Source organism: Gekko japonicus, unplaced genomic scaffold (assembly GCF_001447785.1).
Source record: "Gekko japonicus isolate JY-2015 unplaced genomic scaffold, Gekko_japonicus_V1.1 scaffold321, whole genome shotgun sequence".
Taxonomy (NCBI): domain Eukaryota; kingdom Metazoa; phylum Chordata; class Lepidosauria; order Squamata; family Gekkonidae; genus Gekko; species Gekko japonicus.
The window spans coordinates 1,010,395-1,024,143 of NW_015169181.1; the positions used below are offsets into that span (position 1 = coordinate 1,010,395).

General features: G+C 49.4%; 1 protein-coding gene across 1 annotated transcript in view; it reads left to right on the forward strand.

The window, feature by feature from the left end:
• Positions 1–2,556: 2,556 nt before the first annotated feature.
• LOC107114579 (acyl-coenzyme A synthetase ACSM3, mitochondrial-like) overlaps positions 2,557–13,749 on the forward strand; it is a 19,326-nt gene continuing 8,133 nt past the window's right edge. The window contains exons 1-6 of the mRNA XM_015416116.1: positions 2,557–2,733; positions 3,499–3,709; positions 4,714–4,921; positions 5,927–6,070; positions 11,180–11,336; positions 13,685–13,749. Of these exons, the coding sequence (XP_015271602.1) occupies positions 2,557–2,733; positions 3,499–3,709; positions 4,714–4,921; positions 5,927–6,070; positions 11,180–11,336; positions 13,685–13,749 (962 nt within the window). The remainder of the gene's footprint in view (positions 2,734–3,498; positions 3,710–4,713; positions 4,922–5,926; positions 6,071–11,179; positions 11,337–13,684) is intronic.

The window sequence follows — 13,749 nt, forward strand, 5'->3', positions numbered from 1 at the left end:
AACCGACTGAACCTGCCCACTCTCCCTGCAGATATTAGGACCTTAGTGGGTTACATATGCATTATCAAACTAGGGCTGACATCCAATCCAATACTAAACAGGTAATACCTTTCATTCAGACCAGCCACCACTACACGAGATACTGTGCAAGCTTTATAGTTCCCCAGAATTCTTCATCAAGGACCGGTGGGAAAAAGATGTTACATGCCTTGACCCTGAGCTTGAAGTCTCCTGTTTGCCTCCAGTCAGAGGTCATTTCGGGGGAGATCGCGGGGGATCGCAGTTCCCCCAGGTGAGGTACGGGGGGCGGGGCACATGACGAAGCCCCGGCCCCTGCTTCCGTCCGTCCCGCTTCCAACCCTCATTCAGCCAGGAGGAGGCAGGAGAAGAGGGAGGGTAAGTTGCTTCCTCCCTGCCTCTCCCCACCCCTGCCTGCCTGGGGCCAGGGAGGGCCTTCGCGGGGCTTCCTTGCACTCCCGCCGGCCTTGCAGGTCCACCGCCGGGCCCCTCATGGGGCTTAGCAGTGGAGCTGCAAGGCCGGCGGCGGCGGCCGGGACCGTTGGGGGTGGGGTGTGTGGCCTTATGACACACTTCTGGTGATGTCAGGGTGTGTGGCCTTATGACACACTTCCGGTGATGTCAGGGGGTGTGGCATATGCTAATGAGTTATGCTAATGAGTTCCCCTAGCTCTTTTTCTACGAAACGACCCCTGCCTCCAGTGTAGAATGCTCAGCTGGTTCCAATAGGTAAAGTGGTGCTGGCTGAAGCTTGGTATCGGGTTGCACCAGAGGCCTTCTCCAAGAAAGAGAAGAGAAGCCTCCAGTCGAAAGTATAAAAACCACTTGTTGATCTCTCTGACGCCAGATGGAATATCCAAGTCCCCTAAAAGGCTTAGAGCAGGGGGGAAACGTGGTAGTCCTCATATTAATAATGCCAGAGAATTAATTTTATGGCATGCCCTAGCAGAGTCAATGGAAGCCCCACCGAATAATCTTACCTAGTTTCTTACTTTTAATTCAACAGTTAAAATTAAAATGAACGTCACAGTCATTTCCGTTTGGCAGTTTCACTTCAGTCATTAGTTGAGAGGGACTCGCTGGGGGCTGTTATCTGGGTACAGCTGGGACTCAGAAGGCACTGTCAGCAAAACCATTCCAGTCCGATACGTGACTCAGCTGAAGACCTGAAGTAGTCGTGACCATCAACCTCTCTCTCATTCCTTGCAGCAGGAGTAAAAATATGCTTCACAGATGAGTTTCAGAGGGTTACTATTGTTTTAGGGGGGTGCTTATTCTGATGCTTTAGTTTTCAACATCTTCCTGTGGAGGCCGGCAGCCACCCTGTAGTTAAGACTGACTCCATAGGAGAGAGAAGACATTTTGGGGTGCTGTCGAACCCCCACCACCACCTTTTCTAGTCTGAGCTTTTCTTGTGGTGGGGTGGGCAGCCCTGCGGAGCAAGATGGGCTTTTGTTTTGGGCTTTGGTAATTAGCCCCCTGTCTCAAACACTGCCTTTTAACAGAACCAGAATGGCTGGTTTTGTTATCGTCAGGGACAGCTGGCGTTTGCCTGATTGGCCCTCTTTCAGCCTGGTTTGTTATCTCTTGGGGGGAAAACCAAGAATGTTGCTTTGAAGGAATGTCAGGGGTCATAAAGGTAAAAGGTAAAGGTTCCCTTGCTCGAAAGCCAGTCGAATCCGATTCTAGGGTTGCGGTGCTCATCTCCGTTTCAAAGCCGAAGAGCCAGCGCTGTCCGAAGACGTTTCCGTGATCATGTGGCCGGCATGACTAAACCAAGGCGCACGGAACGCTGTTCCCTTCCCACCAAAGTGGTACCTATTTATCTACTTGCAATTTCTTGCTTTCGAACTGCTAGGTTGGCAGGAGCTGGAACTAGAGACGGGAGCTCACTCCATCACACGGCACACTCGGGTCTTGAACTGCTGAACTACTGACCTTCCACAGCCTGCAGTTCAGCGTCTTAACCGCTTGAGCCACCGCTTCAGGGGTCATACCTTCTGAATAAATACCTCAACCCGAGTGACTTCTTGGTTAAAAAAAAATCCTTTTCAAAATACCTTTGTACTTAATTTTATATAGTAGGGGAGTACGTTCTAAACGCTGTATCATTAAAGCCTCCAACAGAGGCTGAGATAGAGGGACTTTTCTGAGGCTAAGGTGAGATTTTTGAACTCAGGCCCAAGGCTGTAACTGTCCATGGGACCACCCTGACTCTGCAGCTGCGTCTTGGGTAGCCTTAAATGTTAGACAGCTGTAATAATGGGCACAGGTGGGAGTATCAGGGCAGGCCTGTGCATGGAGCAGAACAAAGTGGTAGAATCCTGAGATGGAAGGGAGGACTTTTTTAAAAGGATGCAACAATGCCTAGTATCTGGAGGAATACCAAGCTTTTCAGCATCCTTTTAACCACGTGGCTATTTCCTTTGTGCCTTTTAGGTAGGTGATTTGTGGAAAGCATCCTGAACCGAGGACACAGTGGAAGGCCCCACTATGGCCTGCGTTGTTGTGCCCATATTGTGGAAGGCCCCGGCCATTATGGGTCTGCGGGCTCTGGGCCGAGCTCCCGCTAGAGTCTTCAGCCAATGTCACCCGGCACTGGCAGCTCAGAATTTTTCAGACTATGAATCCATACGAGAGCAATACAAGCCGGAAGTGCCAGAATACTTCAACTTTGCGAAAGATGTGCTGGACAAGTGGGCCGAGATGGAAAAGGTATCGTTTTGGTAGCTTGACTTCAAGTTTTAAAAACAGATGGCTACCGTGCATGGTGGGCAGGGATTTGAATTTCACAGTGTCTGTGACTGGAGGGAAAACAAGGAGTAGACTTGGCCAGAAGCAGCACCGAGTACCTGCGCCTTTGCAAAGGAGGGATGGTCTGGAGATTTCACGAGCAACATAAGTCCACAGGAAGAGCCCTGGGGGGCTACGCGGAGTAAAGACCAAAGGCCCACCTCCTAGGGAAGTTCCCTTTTCCCGTTTTGTTAGATTATCATCTTGATTTATTTCTATTGCTCATTTTCCTTTAGTCCAACAGGAAGGCTGTGCTGTCTGTTTCTCATCTGCTGTGCTCTTCTGCCTCTCTCTCTCCCCTGGCCTCCCGCTGGACTTCACCAGAAGTCGATCTGTTGCAAGAGTAGTTTGCCCGTACTGGTTGGAAAGCTTAGGTGTCCGTTTCAGAACTATTGCTCTCCCGTCTCCACCCCCCCAAAAAAACCCTCCCATTCAACCAGATTGCTAGGCAATGGGGGGGGGGAAATGTAATTGGTTCATGTTTCTGTTTACAACACATAATGCAATAAATGCGTCTTTTTCAGTTCCCCACTTTGTCTCAGGGGGTGGTTAGGGAATGAAAGCACATCCCTACCATTTAGTCTGGAAAGCGTCTGCCTTGATCCAGGGAAGTCAGTGTGTGCCACTGCAAGTGCCTTCAAGGTCCCGATCTCGAGGACTGACACTGCACTCTTGTTATCCCACCAGGAGGGAAGAGGGCCCTCCAGTCCAGCTCTCTGGTGGGTCGGTGACCGAGGAGAGGAAGTGAGGTGGAGTTTTGAGGAGCTGGTGGCTGGATCCAAGAAAGCGGCCAATGTGCTTTCTGAGCAATGTGGCCTGCGGAAGGGAGACCGCGTTATAGTGATCCTGCCGCGGATACCCGCGTGGTGGCTCTTGAATGTGGCTTGTATGCGAACAGGTGAGCCAGAACGACCTTTGTTTACTGAGCCAGGTGTCACTTGGAAAGGAAGATCATGGGGCCCCACCGAGGCTGCCTTATACTCAGCCAGCCCACTGTCCGTCATGGTCAAGTTGCCGACTCCAGCTAGCAGCCGCTCTCTGGGGTCTCCAGCAGAGGCCTCTTTCATCACCAACTACCTGATAGGTTTTTTTGAGTCCAGTGGCATCTTTAAGACCAGGAAACTTTTATTCTGGGTATAAACTTTCGTGTGCAGGCACACACTTCTTCAGATACACACAAAAGCTTCTGCCCAGAATTAAACTTTGTTGGTCTTAAAGGGACCACTGGTCTCAAGCTTTGTTCTGTTGCTTCAGACCAACACAGCTTTCTACCTGAATCCTCTTAAGTTAAGATGCCAGGGATTGAACCTGGGACTATCTGCATGCAAAACTGATGCTCTGCCGCTGAGCCCAGGGCTGCTCCACTCATGTATTCTGTGTCTGGGAGAGGGGGAAAGAGGATCACTCTGACTGTGAATATGGGAGAAAGATACCGTCTGCTCAGGTAAAGGTAAAGGTTCCCTTGCTCGAAAGCCAGTCGAAGCCGACTCTAGGGTTGCGGTGCTCATCTCCGTTTCCAAGCCGAAGAGCCAGCGCTGTCCGAAGACATTTCCGTGGTCATGTGGCCGGCATGACTAAACACCAAGGCGCATGGAACGCTGTTACCTTCCCACCAAAGTGGTACCTATTTATCTACTTGCAATGTCTTGCTTTCGAACTGCTAGGTTGGCAGGAGCTGGAACTATAGACGGGAGCTCACTCCGTCATGCGGCACACTCGGGTCTCGAACTGCTGAACTACCGACCTTCCACAGCCTGCAGTTCAGCGTCTTAACCACTTAAGCCACCACAGCTCCTCAGGACTCTGCTCAGGACTGCCTTCTAAATTCTGTAGCTGCTCCCTCCAAAACCTGGAAGCAAGGAACACCTTATCTTCCCAATTTGCTCTCTCTCTCTCTATTAGGAACCGTTCTTATTCCCGGGACGACGCAGCTGACTGCAAAAGACATTCTGCACCGACTGCAGGCATCCCGAGCCAAGTGCATTATCACTGATGGAGTTTTGGCCCCAGCTGTAGACAGTGTAGCTTCCAAATGCCCGTCTCTAGCATCCAAGCTAATAGTGTCAAGGGACCACCGGGATGGCTGGCTCAGTTTCTGTGACTTGTTGAAGTACGTACCAGCTTTTCATCCTGGCGACATGGGATGCTTCTCCTGGGAGATGGTGTTCAGAATTTGCTGGCTACTGCAGCTAGGCAACATCTTCCTGCTTGCGCCCAACCAAAGATGTGGCTCTCTAACAATGTTCCCTTCTTTGGGGACATTTCTTTCACTGTCTGTGAACACTCAGGACAAAACTGTAGTTGTCCTTTTCCCCAAACACATTAACAACATTTGATAGAAGAACTGCCGTTTAAAATTGTTGGCTGTTTTTTCATCCGTTGCCTGTAAATGGCTTGTGGTGTAACAGAAACAAACAAAAACAGGACATTTGCCTTGGCCGGATGTAGGCAGGATGGGAAAGGACCATGCACCAAAAGGACAGGGGAATCGCATTTCTGTGCACCCGAGTGATCCCCTCAGCTTTACAGCAGTCCCTGAGTATGAACCAGGCTGAGCAGACTGCAACAATGAAAAGTTTGAATGAAATGACATTTTCATCCCACCCTTTCTCTCTCTTTTTTTTTAACTGCCCTCCAAAGGGGCAGGATTTTATTACATTTTCCACATAACATACATAAACAATCATAACCTATACATACATATACTAACATACAAACAAATACATGGAGGTTATTCTTAATTCTACCAATATTTATACTAATACCTATTCCGCCTTAATAACAATTTCTCATGAACTGTGTAAGCAACTTTTCATCCCACCCTTTCTCCAAGGAATACAGGACAATGTACATGGTTCTCTCCTCCTCCATTTTAGTCTCACAGCAACCCTGCAGGGTAGGTTATGCTAAGAGAGAGTGGCTGGGCTAAGGCTGCCCACGGGATGTCAAGATGAAGTGAGCTCTGACGCCAGGCCGCCCAACTTCAAGTACAGCATTCCGGCCGCTACACTGCATGCAATCTAGAAGTAGGGGGGGTCTCGTGAAGTCATCACCATTATTACCACTGCTTTATGAACGCACATGCTTTTATCTCGCGCATCTCTATGTCCTGCAGCCTTGCACCTGCCGACCACAAGTGTGTGGCCACCAAGAGCTGTGAGCCAATGGCGATCTACTTCACCAGCGGCACAACAGGTGCTCCCAAAATGGCTGAGCATTCCCACAGCAGCCAGGGAATTGGACTTGCTCTCAACGGCAGGTAGGCAAGGCATGGTACTCTGGGTGTGTGCGGTGTTTTCTAGCTTCTTATGTCCTGATCAATGTTTCCTCTAAGCTCCACAGCACTGTGAGCAAAAATTCTACCTCGTAAGCAAAAAACCCTAGTAGCATTACAGATTTGAGTGAGTCTACATTTGACTTTTGCATATTCTTTTAAACTACATTTTAAGAATGATTTAATTATAAGAGAAGACAGAATCGTCAAATTTCATTACAGAAAAGGTTGTCCTCTATGGGGGTAGACGAGGCCTCTGGAGAACAGGTCTACTGACCCACCCCTTTCCACTATATTGGTAGACCTGGCCTTCAGAGAACAGAGGGAAGGGGAAACACTTGCCGTCTACTTTGGGTTTGTTTGTTTTTTAGTGAAATATGAGAAATTACAGGTCAAGTATAACAGAGGTGGAACAATCACTGTCAAAACCCTGCCTAACCTAACAAACAGGAAGTTGCTTAAATGTTATCAACCTGCCCAAACTGCTTATTTATTTAAATATTTATATCCCACTTTCCCCTGTGACTCAAGGCAGCTTACAAATCATACTGAAAAGCACAGTAACACCCGCTGGTGTTAGAGAGCCCCTGGCTGCATGGACATGACCGTTACATTTTGTGGGATGAAGGGAAAGTACAGTTCATCTCCCCTCGGTGCCAAGAGCACCGCTGGAACACGCAATGGGGGCCCCAACCGGTCCTGGAAAACCCTAGGGCGTGTTTGGCCCAAGAGGAATTACAATCCATTCTCCCCGAATACTGGGACTTGGCTAGGGTTTTTGAAGAAGAAGAAGCTGATGAGCTCCCCCCCATAGACATTCAGACTGTAGTATCGAGTTACTGCCGGGTCACAAATTACCTAAGGGGCGCATTTATGCGATGGGGCCGGCAGAAAAGGATGAACTGCATAAGTTTATCGACAAGAACCTGGCAAGGGGTTTCATCCGACCAGCCTCCTCCCCATTTGCTGCCCCAGTGCTGTTCCGGAAAAAGGACGGGGGCTTACGGTTGTGCACGAATTATCGGGGGTTAAATGCTGTGTCATCGACTAATGCCTACCCCATGCCCCTCATCAAGGATTTACTAGCTGAGGCGGCTAAAGGGAAGGTCTTTTCAAAACTAGACCTCCGAGATGCCTACTTTCGGGTTCGCATCCGGGAGGGGGACGAACACAAGACTGCCTTTACTACGCCCCTCGGCAAGTTCGAATACCGCGTGATGCCATTTGGTCTTCAGGGGGCTCTGGGGGTCTTCATGAACTTGATTAACGAAGTATTCCACAAGCACCTGTTTAAGGGGGCCCTTATTTACCTAGATAATATTTTGCTGTATTCCCCCGACCTCCCCTCTCACGTGAAGTTGGTGAGGGAAGTTCTGATGACATTGCACAAGCACAAACTGTTCACGAAACTTTCCAAATGTGAGTTTCATAAGTCACACGTTGACTTCCTGGGGTATCGGATAAGGGTTTGGAAATGGACCCAGGGAAGGTCTGCAATGTGCTGGATGGGAGACCCTCCGCACCCGCCGCCAATTATAAGCCTTCCTCGGTTTCGCAAATTTTTACCGAAATTTCCTACCCAATTTTGCTCAAATCAGTTTGCCCCTCACTGACTTGTTAAAAACGAAAGGGAAGGGTCCGGAGGCTACCAAGCCAGGGGCGGCGCTTACTTGGAGCAAAGAGTGCCAGGAGGCTTTTGACCCCCTTAAATCCCTGTTCACACCTGAACCCGTATTAGCCCCCCCCGATGAAAATAAAAAACACATTGTTCAAGTCGACGCCTCTAACATAGCTATGGGGGGCGATCTTGCAAGAGGGGGCTGACGGGTTACTGCACCCCCTCGCTTACATTTCCAGAAAGTTTAATGACACTGAGCAGAACTGGTCGGTTTGGGAAAAGGAGGTGGGGACGATCCGGTTTGCGCTCGCTACCTGGAGGCACTGGTTGGAGGGGGCCCGAGTCCTGTTTGAGGTGTGGACTGATCACAAAAACTTGAAAATGCTTAAAACACCTCGGAGCCTCTATGCCAAGCAGCTCCGGTGGGCTGATTTCTTTTCCAAGTTTCAATTCACCCTTCATCATTTCCCCGGTTCTGCGAACTCCCTCGCTGATGCCCTGTCCCGCCTCCCGCAGCACGACAGCCAATGGGAGGTGATTCTGGATTCTATGTTTATGCTCTCTCAATTCGGCGGGGCAGTGACTACGCGAAGCCATTCCAGGCCCTCCCCACCTGCTTCGCAACCTGACCCTGCTATCCACCCCCCTGCCACTCCCAGCGGGAACCATTGGAACAGTAGGTATATCGCCGCCTTCTCGGAGGGCGACGAGGCGGAGGTGGAAGCAAAAGGGGGGTTGGAAGTCAAACCCGATGGGTGTTGGTACCGCGGCAACAAACTGTTTCACATTCCCTACGGGGGGAAGTATTGAACGCGGTACATGGATCAAAATTGGCCGGTCACCCTGGGTTTGTTAAATCCCTGCAGCTGCTGCAAACACAACTTTGGTGGCCGCAGATGCAAAAGGATTTGTCAGCGTTTGTGAAATCGTGCCAGACTTGCGGCATGTGCAAGTCCAGACCGGGGAAACCCCCCGGATTGTTGCAACCTCTCCCAACTCCAAGTAGGCCGTGGGAGGCGATCTCCATGGACTTTATCACGGATTTACCCCTGAGTAAGACTGTGTCGGTCATTTGGGTGGTTGTGGACTTATTCTCTAAGCAAGCACATTTTGTCCCATTCGCCTCCCTACCCATGGCAAAAGCGCTGGCAAAGGCTTCCTTGCACCACGTGGTCAATCTCCACATGCTCCCAGCTAAAGTCATCTCCAATAGGGGGCCCCAGTTCGTTTCCCGATTTTGGGGGGAGCTTATAAAACTTATGGGAACTGAACCTGCATTAAGCAGTGCTTATCATCCCAAGACTGATGGACAGACGGAACGTGTAAATCAAACTTTGGAACAATATATGCGCTGCTTCACTAACTATCAACAAGATGATTGGGCGGATCTCCTACCCCTTGCCGAGTTTTGTTATAACAACACGTATCATTCGTCTACAGGAATGTCCCCTTTTAAAGCGTTGTATGGTTATGAAAGCCCCCCCGGTACCATTCTTGGAGGGACCCATTGACTTGGGGATGGGGGATGCTGCACAATGGTGTCAACACCTGAAGGACTCTTGGCCTTTATAGCTTGCAGCACCATCTCTGGGATCGCTTGGATTACTTCCTCAAGTTCCCGTCTCAGTTGGCGCCTGTCCCTTTCCACCGCCTCCAGGCGATGGGCCAATTCCAGTCCCTCGTCTGGGGAAGAGCGCCCACTTCGTGCCCTGGAGCGGTCTGTCACCCAGGGCCCGAGCAGCGGTTCCAGGACTCCCCCTAACGAGGGGAAGCCCCCTGCGGCTCCGGGGGCCCCGTGGAGCATAGATGCAAAGCCCACATCAAACCGGCTGTCCCTTTGGGGCTCCTGTGTGAGTGCGCACGTTTCCGTCATTGAGTCTGGATTAAAGTGGCCCCACCTTAACGAATTCAGTCGATACCCCTGCCCGGGCAGTTGCCTCGGTCCGCAGGGGGTCAGGAAAAGGTAGGTCGAGGTCGTTTTAGGTACGGTTCCCAGCCCCGTTTCCTTCCACGGGGTAGTCACCGGTGGTGTGGTCTGGGTGGTGGGGGTTTCCCCCCCAGTCGTTGTTGGAGGTTTCTCCTCTTCGTCGCTCATCTCAGGTGGCGAGACACGTAGGTAGAGAAGGTGAGATTCCTAACAGAATGTCGGGTTCCACAGCCAAACAAAGGAGTACACGCTTAACATAAGGTTATACTGTATTGCAAGAGCTATGGAGGCAGTAACATAGTCACTGTTAGGAATGGCTACTTTCCTACAAGCATAAAGGGATATAGGGTATTCGTATGCACACACCCCCACTCCTAGGCCAATCGGCCTGACTCCTGCACGCGGGAGAATGGGGCCCCAGGCCGTTACAGCCAAAGCTGGGAATCGAAACCTATCCCATGGGTAATAGATGGGGAGACACTACGCACACAGCTAGCTAGGAAGGTCATAGATAAGCAAGGACAAAGGAATGTGGCATCAGTTGGTACACAGGTCAAGCAGCTGCACTTATTGAGATATATGTCTGATAGAGGTAGCAAGCAGTTACTATAGATCAGTTTGATCTGTCTGTCAAGTCTAGCTGTCAGGCTAGTAACCATGTAATTGCAGACAGGTGTTTCTAACAGGTGTTACTCTTTCAAGTCTTGTTATAGTGATTACGTCACCTTGTTAGAGATTGGCTGGGGTTCAGCATAATAGCTATCAGCTTGGTAAGCTAGGGGGGACTTAGTTCTCATAGACTAAGGCACGGCATGCTGTTCTATAGCCTGTATATATCTCTGTATATATTCACCTTTATAACTTTATAAACTCTCTGTGCACTTTCATAACTGGTCAGTCTCCAGCTTCTTATTTACAATACCCAATAGCACTCTCACCCATAAACATCATGGCAGCATAGCTGACAGTTTATTTGTTACTCTAGAGACTCTAGGCTCAGCCGCTCAGCCCTCAAGTTCTGCATCCAAACCCTGCCCTGATCTCAAAGCTGTTTCATGTTGGTGGTAGCCCCATCAATGGGGCTTCTCTGAAGGAATTACACATCCTGTACATTTTTAAAATTCTTGAGGCACAGTGCAACAGAAAGCTTTCTGGTATACTGTCAACTTCAGCACTCATCTTCCGCCCATGGCTTGGTATAAAAATACCTTTGTGTGTTCGATGTTTTGCAAGTCAGCAATTTCAAGTTTTGAGCCTCGTCCTACGTGACAAATCCTGCAACCTTTACAGCAGAACAAGTTTTGAGTCCAGTGGCACCTTTAAGTTTTATTCACCGTTGAGATCAACAAAGTTTTATTCTGGATATAAGCTTTTGTGTGCATGCACAGTATGTGCGCATGAAAGCTTACGCCCAGAATAAAACTTTGTGGGTCTTAAAGCTGCCACTGGACTCAAACTTTGTTCTGCTGCTTCAGACCAACACAGCTACCCACCTGAATCAATCTTCACCCCAGTTAACAGCAACATACATCTGCTTCCTGTTCCCTAGGTACTGGCTTGATCTAACCCCCAAGGACCTGATTTGGAACTCTTCTGACACCGGCTGGGCAAAATCCGCATGGAGCAGTGTTTTTGCACCATGGAGCCAGGGGGCTGGCGTCTTCGTCCACAGCATGCCACGTTTCGAGCCCAAGCCTGTCCTTGAAGTATGTGACAAGCCCATGGGCACTTCCCTAAGAACAGGGCTTTTCCTCAAAGTCAGTGATAGTCAGCCGGGGCTAGTGGTCTGAGCATCAGACGAGGGCCCCAGTACGAATCCACACTTGGCCACAAAGCTCACTGGGTGATCTTGGGCCAGTCAGACCCATTCAGCCTAATCTGCCTAATGGGGGAGGTTTTGACAATAAAAGTGGGACAGAACTTTGTAGACCTCCCTGAGGTCTGAGGGGGAAGGACAGAATTAAAATGTGCTGCCCTGATATGGGGATGAATCCTTGCTGGCGTGTTGAGAATGCCGGTTGAACTGATCTGTAGTACCTCTAGCTTGCTGATCTCGAACAGATCTTGGAAGCTAAGCCTTGATTTGTATGTGGATGGGAGACCACCAAGGAAGTCCCAGGACTGTTGCGCAGGAGCAGGCAATGGCAAACCGTCTCTGTTTGTCTCTTGCCTTGAAAACCTATTTTGTTCAAGTCAGGGGTGAAAGAGGGGGATTCCTTTGTCCCCGTTATTATTTAATATCGCGATGGATCCACTGATTTCGGAGTTGGAGAATTTAGATGGGGGTTTCGAGGTAGGAATAAGAGGATTTCCGTCCTGGCGTTTGCAGATGATCTGGCGATATTAAGTAAGGATTGGGCCCATATGGCCCAGTTCCTGAAAGTGGTAGAAACATTCTGTGCTCTCTCTGGTTTGAAGGTGCAGGCGGAGAAATGTCATGGGCTTTTTATAGCACCTAGTAAAGGTTCTTATGTGGTTAATAATTGTGAAGAATGGTCAGTGGGAGGAGAGAGGCTCCATACGATCCCACCTGGCAGTGAGGGGCAGGATCTGGGAGCCGACCTGGACCCGTGGAGGGGAGTCTGTAAGATCAAGACACTGAGTAAATTGGATTCCTGGTTGATGAAGATCGACTGGGCACCTCTTAAGCCGGCGCGAAAAATCGACCTCCTCACCCTATATATCCTGCCTAGGCTACTATATCTGGCTGACCAGGCGGATGCGTCATTCATCAAGCCTGAGCCCGATTGATGATTTAATTCGGGGATTCGTGAAAAGATGGTTGCACCTTCCAAGGTGCACCACCAATAGTTTATTATATTCTCAGATACGAGATGGAGGCTTAGGTATCGTGTGTTTAGAGAGACTGGTGCCGTCTATCCAGTTGAGACGTCTGTGGAGGGTTGCACAATCAGATGAAGAAGTAGTAAGAGATTTGTGTTTATTGGGCGGAGTGCAGGAGAAATTTGAGAGACTCTGGTCAAAGCTGGGAGGATTGTTGGATGAGGTTCCGGAGCTCTTGAAATCGAGAGAAGATCACGTGGAAAGCAGTGAAAGTTGGTTTGGTAGATTGAGAGATTATCGGGATGAGGAATTTGAGAGATGGACATTACTTGTTTGTCAGGGCAGTGGTGTCCAGCTATTTGGGAATGATGACATCAGTAATTCGTGGTTAAGAGATAGGAGGGACTTTTCATGTAGGCACCTTGAAGATGAGGGCGAATGTGGTTCCAACTAGGGAATATTGTGCAAGAGGAGGACAAAGCGCTGTTAGGAAATGTAGGCATTGTGAGGCAAAGGTGGAGTCGCTGTCGCACATCTTGGGACAATGCCCAAGTGTGCAGAGGATGCGAATCTCCAGGCACAATAAGATCTGTGCGTTGCTAGTGGAGGAAGCGTGGAGCCTGGGATGGAAAATTTACCATGAGCCACATTTAAGGACTAGGAATAATTTATTAAGGAAGCCGGATTTAGTTTTCGTCAGGGAAGGGAGGGCATTGGTTGTAGATGTAACCATTCGCTAGGAATATCTTAAAAATGGCTTGACTCGGGCAGCTAAAGAAGTCCTTTACTATTCTGGACCGAAGGAACAAATACGACATCTGACTGGCGCACAGGAGGTTGAGTTCTATGGATTCCCCGTGGGTGCCAGGGGAAAATGGTGTTCCGTCAATAATTGCCTACTACGGAAATTGGGCATATGCCCAACAAGGAGAATTTGGTTTGCAAAGTTGGTGTCACGGAGGGCCTTGCTGTACTCAATAGATATAGGCTTCCTTAATAAGTTATTCCTAGTCCTTAAATGTGGCTCATGGTAAAGTTTCCATCCCAGATTCCGCGCTTCCTCCACTAGCAACGCACAGATCTTATTGTGTCCGGAGAGAAGTTGGCTGGGACTCCATGGCACTTTCCACCACTACCTCTGACTTCTGCTGAAAGGGTTACGCAATGTCTCTCTTCTTTTTCATTGAACGTGATGGTCTATACGTATCTGGGGCTCAGTGCAGTGTGTGATTTTGTTTTGTTAAACTTTCCACCTTCTATAATCATCTAGACCTTGTCCAGGTTTCCCATAACGACTTTCTGTTCCGCACCTACTGCTTACCGGATGCTTATCCA